Source organism: Haliotis asinina, chromosome 14, assembly GCF_037392515.1.
Source record: "Haliotis asinina isolate JCU_RB_2024 chromosome 14, JCU_Hal_asi_v2, whole genome shotgun sequence".
NCBI classification, from domain to species: domain Eukaryota; kingdom Metazoa; phylum Mollusca; class Gastropoda; order Lepetellida; family Haliotidae; genus Haliotis; species Haliotis asinina.
Genome location: NC_090293.1, coordinates 17514038 through 17526570, shown reverse-complemented (window position 1 = coordinate 17526570; position 12533 = coordinate 17514038). Strand labels below are relative to the sequence as shown.

The 12533-nt window shown below is 41.3% G+C and overlaps 1 protein-coding gene across 1 annotated transcript; it reads left to right on the top strand.

Moving 5' to 3' along the window:
- Positions 1-4061: 4061 nt before the first annotated feature.
- LOC137260679 (uncharacterized) lies at positions 4062-10576 on the top strand. The gene is made up of 4 exons (XM_067798273.1): positions 4062-4184; positions 5159-6116; positions 9032-9170; positions 10111-10576. Exons 1-4 carry the CDS (start codon positions 4062-4064, stop codon positions 10574-10576), a joined length of 1686 nt encoding a protein of 561 aa, XP_067654374.1.
- The last annotated feature ends 1957 nt before the right edge of the window (positions 10577-12533 follow it).

The window sequence follows — 12533 nt, the reverse complement described above, 5'->3', positions numbered from 1 at the left end:
ACTGAACTCACTCAATCACTCACTATAATTTGTGAAGTCTATTTCTGGTGTCCCCAGTCGCGAAATTACTGGAAATTTCCTAATGGTGGCGTCAATTTTAATTCATTCACTCACTTGGCAGCGATTGAAAATATTTTTTTTCCGAATGTTATAATATCTTTATTAATAAAATATTTCTACGTATTCATATTCATGCTGCATATTCTGTAATCAATAAAATATTGATGTTTCAAAGTTCTATGTTTTCATGATCACCTGGCGTCCCCGCGCACATTCCGTTATCCATCAACACACCTTCCGACGCTATTTTAACTGTTACCGCGGAGGGAACCTGTGCAATCGAGACAGCAGATTCTCTTGTGTTGACGACATAACATCCACACACCGATCCATGTGTCTCAGATTTTATCATTTTTATAGATATATGGAATTTAGGTGTGTGATTAAATATCGATAAAATTTAATTTGTGGTCACAAAATCCAATGCTGTTTTTTTTCTATGATGATTTATGGGATTAGGTCGACCAGTGGCAAAAATTAATCAAGTTACCAAAATAGATTGTAACGAGTGGTCATTGCCTCTCAATGAAGACTGCACCTAAGTTAAGTTGTTTAACAAACTATCATTAAACTATTGACACAGTTCACTGTTTATTACGAGGGAGAAGTGCAGAGAAAGGCACAGCCAGGTGTTCAAGAAGCACGCGCATAAGTGCCGAGAAAGTTACATATTCATTAACCTGTGCTGTGCTGTCTCCGTGCTTCCTCGCACACCTAGCTGTCCCTCCTTCGAGGGTGAACTCTGAACTGTGAACTGTGTCAATATTTTTAATGATAGTTGGTTAAAGGACTTTTTTATTTGAAGGAAAACGTATTCTGTGAAAGAAACCACAGAGTTGATATGATGTTCTGATTATGGTCAGCGTTTCATCGAGTATGTTTATTAGTTTTCGAGCTAGACTGCAATTCATCGTCCGCTTTTGAACCAATCTGACTATAATCAATAATCACAAACCTATCAATAATTCTTCGAATACTAGGAATAAACTGAGTTCGCAAAAAACAAACTCCGAAATGATCGTGGTTGAGAAAACCCTAGCCACCTTATCGGTGTTGACGTCAGAGTACCAAAGTGTTTTTAGTGCTGGCCGCTTCCATAATATCATGTTGCCGACCAAGGCTTGGCCTTGACTCTGATTCTGATGATGAGTGCGGGGGTGGTGGTAGTGGTGATGGCGATGATGTTTCTGCTGACGACGATGATGATGAATACAGCCATTATCACACAGAAATCAATGTTGCTTAAAATATATCACGTGAACGGATGGCGCATTTGTCGATAAAATCTCTGATCCGCCCATGATGTTATAGAATATATATCACAGAAGATTCTCTTACTTATATTTAGCTCGCAGTCTGTGTTGCACGTTTATGTGGCCAAACGTTGAAGTCATAAGCGTTCGTAAAGTCTTAGTGGACCTTCGTCACTGCCCTCCTTAATTCGGGCAATTGCGTTTGATTATGGGTGATTTTATATAGAATCTGAGTTTTGGCACGACAGGACAATAAAGGCACTTGTCATCTTTTGGTGGTATTTAAAGTGTTCTCTGTTGGCATTTATGTTCCCTCTAAGCATGGGGAGTTTCACCTGTGTACGTGTGTACACTCCTGTCTACGTATATATATGTTCGCTCTCAGTATCAATACAGTTTTACCTGTGTACGTATACATGTTTGCTCTCAGTATCTATACAGGTTCACCTCTGTACACGCGTAGATCCTGTGTACGCATGTAGACTTCTGTGTACGTATATATGCTCCAACATAGTACCTATACAGGTTCATCTGTATATATGTTCGATCTGCGTATTTACACAGGTTCACCTGTGTATGTATATATGCTCCCACTGAGTATCTATACCGGTTCACCTTTGTACGTACATATATGTACATATACATGTTTGCCCTCAGTATCTATACAGGTTCACCCGTGTACGTATACGTGTTCGCTCTCAGTATCTATACAGGTTCACCTGTGTACGTATACGTGTTTGCTCTCAGTATCTATACAGGTTCACCTGTGTACGTATTTTTGTTTCCTCTCAGTATCTATACCGGTTCACCTTTGTACGTACATATATGTACATAATTCTTTTTATACATGTTTGCTCTCAGTATCTATACAGGTTCACCTGTGTACGTGTACATGTTCGCTCTCAGTATCTATACAGACTTAACTGTGCACGCATGTACACTTCTGTGTACGTATTTTTGCTCCCTCTCAGCAACTATACAGGTTCACCCGTGTACACATGTTGATTCCTGTGAACATATATATGTTCGCTATCAGTATCTATACAGATTCGATTGTGTACGCGTGTAGATCCCTGTGTACGTATATATGTTCCCTCTGAGTATGTATACAGGTTCACCCGTTTATACGTGTAAGTCCCTGTGTACGTATATATGGTCCCTCTGAGTTTTATCTATACAGGTTCATCTGTGTACTTATATGTGTTCCCTGTGAGTATCTACACCGGTTCAGGTGTGTACACGTGTAGATCCCTCTGTACGTATATATGTTCGCTCTGAGTTTCTATACAGGTACACGTGCGTACCTGAGTATCTGTAGAGGTTCACCTGTATACGTATAGATGTTCAATCTGAGTATCCATACAAGTTCACCTATGTTCCTGTGTAGATCCCTGCGCATGTTTATATGTTCCCTCTGAGTATGAGCCGCTATATAGCTGGAATATTGCTGACTGTGGAGTAAAACTAAACTCACTCACTCACTCTGAGTATGATTTCAACTCTTCTTTCCATGATAGACAACATGTTTCTTCTGAATTGACGCAGTGGGTGTCGCCTGTTTAGGTTCATAGGTTATCTCTGTTTTCTAAGAATATAGTCATATCTATATATTTAATATTCATAAACACATGAATAAAACAAACCCATTTCAACACTCTATGCCTACTGCAGACATATCTGACACTTCCAACTTACAAGTTCAGTGAGATGCATTCTTTTCAAATCAAGCTGCTATATCAACAGCGTCAGTCATGCAGATCCCCGTCAACACCTGGACACGTTTGACCCACTGATAGGCAGCAAACAACTCGACCATCCAGGTACGTTATCAGCTCCTTGGGGAGTATAGGTAACAAATGCTGACGTATTAATGCTATCACTTCCAGTGGCTACATACGGCAAGTATATCTTCTGTCTAAAGTATTGCAATTGACCCTCATCTGGATGAATTGACTTGTATAGATCTCCTAACTTTGGTTGTTAACATGAAACCAATATAGTGATGTAGCGTCAATACTTGAGCTGCCTCTCCGTTTGAAAATGTCAGCGGTCAGCTGTACTCAGATGAAGCTGCAACATTGAGTATCCACGTATTCTATCATCACAACAATGATTTGTCTGCCATATTTCCGTTATATATTCTTCAGGGACGATTTAAGGTAGGGGCATCAGATACCCGCGTGACTAGCGAACAGTTTAACCAAAACACTACCTCACCGCCTCTAGTAAAAACAAAACTGATAGAGTTACGTAACATTAAAAATTAAAGGGCTTCTCCGTTTAAGCGCACGGCAATCATCATGAATAGTTCTAAGTATAATTATAGTAATATCATGGAGGTGGACAACAGGAACATGTGTGAATAGCGAATATCTTCAACATAAAACTATTTGCACTGCCTCTAATAGTTCCGAGCAAGTAATCATGAATTAGAAAGGCCCCAATCCCAGAATCACTGATGCAGTTATGCCTCTTTTCATTTTAAGACGGTTGTACTTTTACTTGGACCATTTGTTTACTGTATTTGTTTCACATGAAGAATTGACTTGCCTTTGCAAGTGTTGTGACGTGTGGGGCAGGATACGCTCAGTTTGACTGACACCAGTCATCATCACTATTTGCTGAAAGAAAAACACTCGTAATTCACCAGCATTATAATGGACGTTTGATAGAGATTACTGATGACAGGAAAAGTCTTTCAATCGCTGTTATTATCAGTTGACGCATCTTTGTTTCAGATCTGTTGCCATGAAGACCTCACTTGTCTTCATCTGCCTACTCTTCATCCTTCAAGGATGCACAACAGAGGATGTCGCTGGTGAAGGTTCTGACGACCACCCTCACTTATCCAAGAAAGATGCTGAGGTACCGGTAAGCCGTATCCCATATGGGACGGTGTGGTAACAAGGTCCGCACGTCACGCCGAAAACACAGCTTCGATTTCCCTCATTTGCACAATGTGTGAAGTCAATGATTTCCGCCGCCGTGATATTGCTGGAATAATGCTAAAACCGGCGTAAAACTACTCACTCACTTATCCCATATAACGTTCCTGAAACCTATTAAGGAGAACATATAAAAAATACAGCAATTTAAAAGTATTGCCAAGTATGTGATCTGAGGTCTGTATTCTTTAAACCATCTAAGATGCACACGATCGTTTAATAAAATAAAGTACCGGCTACCGGGAAAAAGAAAGTTGTCACTTTTTAAACAAGAAAATGCTTACAAAACAATAACTGTGGTACAACAAAAGCTACTCCCCCAAAACGACGCTGAAAATATTTGCTTGGTCGCAAACGAAAACGTCGTGTGTGTCGCCTACTTTTTCAAAACATGAACAAGGTAATTATGGGACAGTATGGATAGAACCATCATCCAGTAACGACAGATAACCCTCGATAATACCAAAGCTTGCGTAAGCCCAACGAAACAGAGCTATGGGTATGACTGGTATGGCCAATATGGGAGCTTCACGTCAGCTGGCTAAAACCGTCAGGTGCAGCCAGGCCACCATCAGCAAATTGATAAACCGCTAACATCAAACAGGCCTGACTCTTTCGTAATGAATTGACAAGACCTGCATTACGATTTATTTACATTCAATTTATTGGTAAATGATTTCTGCTTGGGAAATAATTTTCATGAAACGCATGCGTTTCTATTTAGTTGGTCAGGTGAAGTCGGTAATGACTTTCTTTTGCCCTGTAGTTTATATTACAATGCATCCATAACGACTCACTAATGCGTGTTCTAGAGACATTTCAGTGTGATCATATAAAGATGTCCTTCACAGTATAGCAGTCGTATAACGCGGCACCCCTTCACCCTTTGTTTCTGTCCAGACTGAAGCTGATGCAAACGAAGTCGAAAAGAGCATTGAATCAAGACACATCAGATATGGTAGCAGCATTGGATGGCGAAGCAGAACTGCGAGGACCTACGGAAGCAGAACTGGGAGCACCTACGTGAGGAGAACTGCCGGCAGTAGCCGGGTTGGATGGGGAAGAAGACCTGGGACCACCCAAGGGACCAGAACTGTTAGCACATACGGAAGGAGAACAGGGATCAGATTTGGAAACAGATTTAGAACCTTATTCCGAAGTTGGGGACAGAGACGCAGAGGAACACGTCGGCGAGGTCTCATCAGGGGACGCATAGTTTGGAGACGAAGAGGGTTTAGATTTGGGAGGAGACGCGGCTGGGGACAAAGCGGCGACGATAGCGGCGATGATAGTGGTGATGACAGTGGTGATGACAGCGGTGATGATAGTGGTGATGACAGTGGGGATGATAGTGGAGACGATAGTGGTGATGACAGTGGGGATGATAGTGGGGACGATAGTGGAGATGATGATAGTGGAGACGACAGTGGTGATGACAGTGGGGATGATAGTGGAGACGATGAAAGCGGAGACGACGGTGGGGATGACAGTGGAGACGATGACAGTGGGGATGATAATGGAGACGATAGTGGAGACGACAGTGGAGATGACAGTGGAGACGATAGTGGAGACGATGATAGTGGGGACGATAGTGGGGACGATAGTGGGGACGATAGTGGAGACGACAGTGGTGATGAAAGTGGGGATGATAGTGGGGACGACAGCGGAGACGATAGTGGAGACGACAGCGGGGACGATAGTGGCGATGGTAAATGCAAACCCCGAAAACATCGCAAGCACCCTCGGAACCATCGTAGGCAACGCAGGTACGGCTGGTACTATGGCAGACGTCGTAGGTACGGCCGACTCCATGGGAGATATAGCAGGCGTGACAGACGCTTCACAAACAGCTGGCGTCGTTGGTAATTTTGTCAGGTTGGTGTAAATGTTTACCGAGTAATCAATACAAACGCTACGAGATATATCAGCAAGACTTAGTCCTATTATCATAAACCTGAACTATACTCTCCCAAAAAGAAACGCATAGATGTATTTTCACAAATTTAATCTCCTAATTGCTAAGTGAGATAACAGATGTAATTCTGGATCAGTTGCAGCCAAATGTAACACTATATATGTCTCTTCACGTGTATAGCTTATTCATGAACTGAATAATTCGACCTTGTGGAATTCTGGCCTATCTCTCGTTTAATGCCTCAGATAGTTGATCTAACGTCGCCGAGGACACCTCGCAAAAGCTCTATGAATTTTAGACCCGTGAAGGTCCGGGGTAGAATGGCGCTTCAGCAACCCATGCTTGACAAAAAATGCGACTATTCTTGTGGTAAGAGGCGACTAATGGGATCGGGTGGTCAGGCTCGCTGACTTGGTTGAGACATGTTATCGGTTCCCAATTGCGCAGATCGATGCTCATGTTGTTGATCACTGGATTGTCTGATCCAGACTCGATTATTTACAGACCATTGTAATGCTGGTTTGTATACATGGAGCAAAAACGCACGTAAGGAAACTCAGTACACGTTCACGTTCGAAAGTGTCAACTTGCATGACAGTGTCAGGGAGAAAAAAGTGTCTCGCAAAATGCACGTGCAGTTATGAGGAATCGTGAACAGGGACATTGTCTAATGAGGCTCTTTTGCTTTTAAACGGTCAATGGCATTTTAGCTAAATGACAGAATGTCGTTATACCCCGAGTCACTTCTGGAAATTAAACTGTTGCTTTTGTACATCTAGAGGCTTCACTTCACTAAAAACCAAAGACATGTCCTTTATGTTTCAGAGCTAAAAAACACATGAATCAACACATGACCAAAGGATTACTGGAATCCATTTTTGAATATGTGATTGTGTATGAAAGCTTATGTTAATTACACGAAATAAATTGTGCAATAAATTTTCTGCGAGTTGTGAATTCTGTTTGTCGCTTTGCAGCAAGCAAACCTTTCTTCTTGTATGAGGCGAATAACGGGATCGGAGGTCTGGCTCGCTTAACTAATGGACAAATGTCATCGTACCTCGATGCTCCTGATGTCAACCACTTCAGTGCTTTGTGCAGACGCGATTAAAGAAGTCAAAAGGCCGTCATTTTCAATCATACAAGAAATCTCAGAAATGTTGCAAGTCGCTCGTACGTTCCGACTGGATCATGGACATATCTTCATGTGTCCCTATCAAACAGTAACATATGTTGGTTAACTCCATCTTTGTCAGCTGAAACAAGTGCTTGATGAAGGCAGTAACTTATGTAGCGAAACAGGTACTTGATGAAGGTACTAGCATCCCAAACAGGTGCTTGATAAACGCTTATGTACCGAAACATGTGCTTGATAAACGAAACAAATGCTTGATGAATGAATTAAATTATCCACTGATGCAAGTGCTTGATAAATGCATTAAATTATGTACCGAAACAAGTGTTTGATAAATGCATTATATTATGTACCGAAACAAGTGCTTGATAAATGCATTAAATTATGTACCAAAACAAGTGCTTGATAAATGCATTAAATTATGTACTGGAACGAGTGTTTGATAAAGGTTGTACCTTATGAACCGAAATAATTGCCTGATAAATGTGCTAGACTATGCACTATCACAAATGCTTGATAAAGAAACTAAGTGGGAAACCATCGGGGTAAATCTATAAATTAAAACTGACTTAAAAATCTGAAGCTGATATTTCCATGGCGTCTGTGATATGATATGTCCTTCACAGACATAACAATGACTGAATAACTAGAACATAACGCTAAATTACACAATTTGTTGTGTAGAGAGAGTGAGAGAGCATATAGCAACCGCCGTATAAAGAGTTGGCATCCCTTAATCTGCTACAAATAATAATAACTGACATTGAACAACCATAACTTTCAGATAATTTAACCCTTTAATGCATCATTTTGTCGTTTCATTTTGTCTGTAGGGTATGTCGGCGAATGAACCCAACTCACTTGTGTAATTTCGGGGGATCTGTTCATTCAGAATTTGTTGAACTATGCTGATATATTTTTAGAAGTGCTCACACACTAGTCTTGCACCAGGACGTCAAACAACACGAATTTATGCTATGAAAGAATCTCGGCAGCAATATAATTAAAGCTACAATGGGTACGCAATCGTTCATGTCAAGATATGATATGTGACCATTATATAATTCGGGTTGAAACGTTTTAACAAATGTTATATTTGTTCTTACCCTTTGTTACATATAGAACCTAGTTGTTTTTAGATTGAGTCGCATCCAGGATTTAAGCCAAACCCCCTAATGTCAGGCACCTCTTCCCCAGCATTTGAAGTCAGAGATCAAACCCACTCAGCCACCGCGGTGCCCGCGTGGAAAGTCCTAATTAAGATAAATCTGTATTAACCTTGTAAAAGGAGCGGAACTTAACTTACGTTTTAAGATAAATTGGATTTTGTATTGAGTCTGCACGCATATTGTCCATCTGCAATCGTTCCGTCAATATCTCAAATGAAATACTAACAAGTAAATGGGGAACACATCACCGCATTCTAGCTAACATCTTCCCCTTCCATGCATTTTGTAAAAGAATCCTTAGTTTGTTGTTTACCATCACACTCAGTAATTTCAAGCTATCAGGCGACTGCCTGTACTAAACATTCCAGTGATCAACATCATAAGGATCGATCTACACAGTTCGTATGCCACCCATGGACAAGCATGCAAGCATGGATCTTCACGGGTAGTGCGGAAAATGAAATGCAAGATCGAAACAGTGTTGACAGTTGTCTTCTTCCCAATATTTACAAGATACGAAACCGTGTCTATGAAGTGTTTGTTGGAACCTACAGGGGACTGTCTAACATCCAACACCAAGTCGCCTGGTACTACTAAAAATGTACTGCAGATTACTAAACCGAAACTTGCACATCTGGGTAGCTACAACCTCAGGAATGGTGTACGAGAAAGCAACCTCATTGTAACACGGCGGTAAACCTCTTACAAGGATATCATTCTATGACAACCGAAGCTTGAAGTTCGTCTTGTGGAATATGGTCAGTGTCATTTGACGATCTCACTGAAATGGTAGAAGTAGTAAGCAAACACATGTTAGCTCCACCTGAGGAGAGGCTTTTATGTTTACATAGGATCTAGTATATCAGAGGGCGTGAAAGCTGATTCAGGCTGAAAACTGATATTATCAATACTGAAGGCCGTTAAGTTGATGGTAACATATCTAAGAATATGATCTTTTAATTTGTTTACTTGATATTTCACCCTTTTCGAATATAAAATGTCATTAGAGCATTTGCACATCTCACATTTACTTCCGTACCAATCGTAAAGGATTCGGTTTTAAGAATGCAGAAACATTAGAAGCTTTGCTGTAGACTTTTCAGTTCGAAAGCTCTTTGAAGGCTGCTTCAGCGTGTCTCATGACATTTTTTCCGAACTGGAAAAATTATATTCTTAGTAGCTAAATGGTTTCATTCCAGTATGAAGAGAAGCCTTTTGACATTAAAAATACGACTAGGAACTAGGATATCAAGGTAGATGGGTAGAGGAATTCTTCATTTCAAGCAAATTAAAATAGTCATCATTTTTCTTCGACAAGATTCTAGTCGAGTTCGTAAAAAGTTTCGAGGGAAAGAACATGGCCTCGTTTCCGCACACTGACGTTCACATGACGTTCGGCAAAGGACACACCAACACCCCTCGACAACGCAGTTATCCACACCCAATCGTCGGGTTCCTCTAAACGTATTGGCAAAGTCAAGGTCATGTCAGTCCGTTAACTGTTGTAGACAAGCAATCACTGGATTCTGATTATTTGATGCTGAACTTATGTCGTTCCCTAAAGAGGGGAGCGAAGAGCAGTAGAAAAGTTGATGAAGATGATGGAAGTAGAGTGAGAAGTGAAAACGAGTAGAGAGGGGAGTGAGAGGAGGGAAATAGAGAGAGGAGTGAAGACGAGTAGAGAGGGGAATCAGAGGAGGGAAGTGGAGAGAGAAGTGAAGACGAGTAGAGAGGGGTGTGAGAAGAGGGAAGTGGAGAGAGAAGTGAAGACGAGTAGAGAGGGGAGTGAGAGGAGGGAAGTGGAGAGAGAAGTGAAGACGAGTAGAGAGGGGAGTGAGAGCAGGGAAGTGGAGAGAGAAGTGAAGACGAGTAGAGAGGGGAGTGACAGGAGGGAAGTGGAGGAAGAAGTGATGACGAGTAGAGAGAGGAGTGAGAGGAAGGAAGTAGATCGAGGAGTGAAGACAAGTAGAGAGGGGAGTGAGAGGAGGGAAGTGGAGAGAGAAGTGATGACGAGAAGAGAGGGGAGTGGCAGGAGGGAAGTGGAGAGAGAAGTGATGACGAGTATAGAGGGGAGGGAAGGCCAGTGGAGAGGGGATTGAAGGGAAGGCTTCAGTCCCCCCACATATGTACAGTGTGTGGTGTCCCTTGTCGCATTGTTGCTAGAATATTGCTAAAAGCGGCATAAAACATTATTCACTCACTCACTATGACTTATGGGGTTAAATCGACCAGTAGTTAGAATATTTTCAAAATGCCAAATAAGATTATAACCAATGGTTATATTGGAAAGCCAACTTACCTCGGAGTTAGGATTGGCGGTATTCTTCACGTTATCCATCAACTGATTATTTTACTGACTGGTAGCAGCGAAACAATATGCAAATCTAAAACATCATTGAATGTCCACAACACAGTACGTCATTATTTCCTAATGACTGTTAATCAATAATCGTAAACCTAACTAATCACTTCTGATCAATGATCACTAACCTAAGCACTCACTACTGCTCAAAATCACAATCCTAACCAATTACTGCTAATCAATGATCACAAACCAACTACCATTAATCCATAATCACAAACGTAACCTATCACAATATTTACATTTGTAACCAATCATTAGTAATTAATAATCACAGACCAAACTAGTTGCTACTAATCAATGATCACTAACCTAACCAATCACTATCAATCAATAATCACAAACCTAACCAATTACTACTGAACAATAAGCACAAACCTAACCAATCACTACTAATCAATAATTACAAACCCTAAACAAACATTAGTAATCATAATCACAAACCTAACCAGTCACTACTAATCAAAGATCACAATGCTAATCAAGACTACTAATCGATGATCACTAACCTAACCAATCACTTCTAACAAAAAATCACGAATCGATTAACGGCTCTATGACATGTCATCAGTCGACGTGTCAGCAAGTGGTTTTTACAGATGAAAATCAATTCCCCATGTTCCATAATGATGGCTGGGTGCGACTATAGCGTCTCAGGGAGAAAGACTAATGCCGAACTGCGTCCAAGAAGTCCATCTTTTTGGAAGAGGCGGTGTGATGCTGACGGAGCGCTTGTGGGATCACCTGAATCGCCAGGTGAGAAGACGGCCACGATGCCCAGCAAACGGACAAGAACCTGCAGACGCTCTCAGGAACGAGTGGAATAGGATTCCAAATGCCGTCATTCGTCAGCTGACGCCATCGATGAGGCGGCTAGCCTGGGCGTGTGGTCACACTCTATACTAAGGATGTGTGTGCGCGACCAGAGACTTGACACAGCTGAGATACTCCATGGTTGACTCTTGTTGTATCCGTGAACTGTGCTATTCCTACCTGTCTGTCCATTACATGACACATACTCTTCATCTGTGATGAGTTTCTTACAGACACTGTCGATGCATTGTCCCAAATACTGGCTTCATTAAACGTACTGTATCTTGAAAACATTGTATGTTTTGCTTTGATTTTATCGATCATAAATAAGGGTGTTCACTTCCTTTTGTCCATTAGTTCATCATCAGCGAATCACAGACTAATTATTCATCAAATAACCACATTTCTTCATGCATTGCTTGATGAAAAATATATAAGCAAACAAATGGATAGATTTTACTGTCTCTTTGTAGACTTTACCAAGCTCCCCTTTTGATCGTCTGAGGTAGGATGTTCTTTTAAAGTCACCCTATGAAGCTGCTATAAGGAGTAAATTCCCTATGATGTGAACACCTATGCATAGTTATTGAACAGCTTCAGTCAGGACTTCTAACGGTGTATCAAATAGGTCTTGTAAAATCGGTACTCGTCAAGGCTGAGCCCTCTGAGTGAGTGAGTGAGTTTAGTTTTACGCCGCACTCAGCAATATTACAGCTATATGGCGGCGGTCTGTAAATAATCGAGTCTGGACCAGACAATCCAGTGATCAACAACATGAGCATCGATCTGCGCAATTGGGAACCGATGACACGCGTCAACCAAGTCAGCGAGCCTGACCACCCGATCCCGTTAGTCGCCTCTTACGACAAGCTGAGTCGCCT

Excerpts from the sequence above, each read along its gene's own strand:
- LOC137260679 (XM_067798273.1), top strand. The coding sequence starts at position 4,062 with ATGAAGACCTCACTTGTCTTCATCTGCCTACTCTTCATCCTTCAAGGA. Across the intron at positions 4,185-5,158 it reads AGAAAGATGCTGAGGTACCG|ACTGAAGCTGATGCAAACGA; the intron begins GTAAGCCGTATC and ends GTTTCTGTCCAG. Across the intron at positions 6,117-9,031 it reads CTTCACAAACAGCTGGCGTC|GGGACTGTCTAACATCCAAC; the intron begins GTTGGTAATTTT and ends TGGAACCTACAG.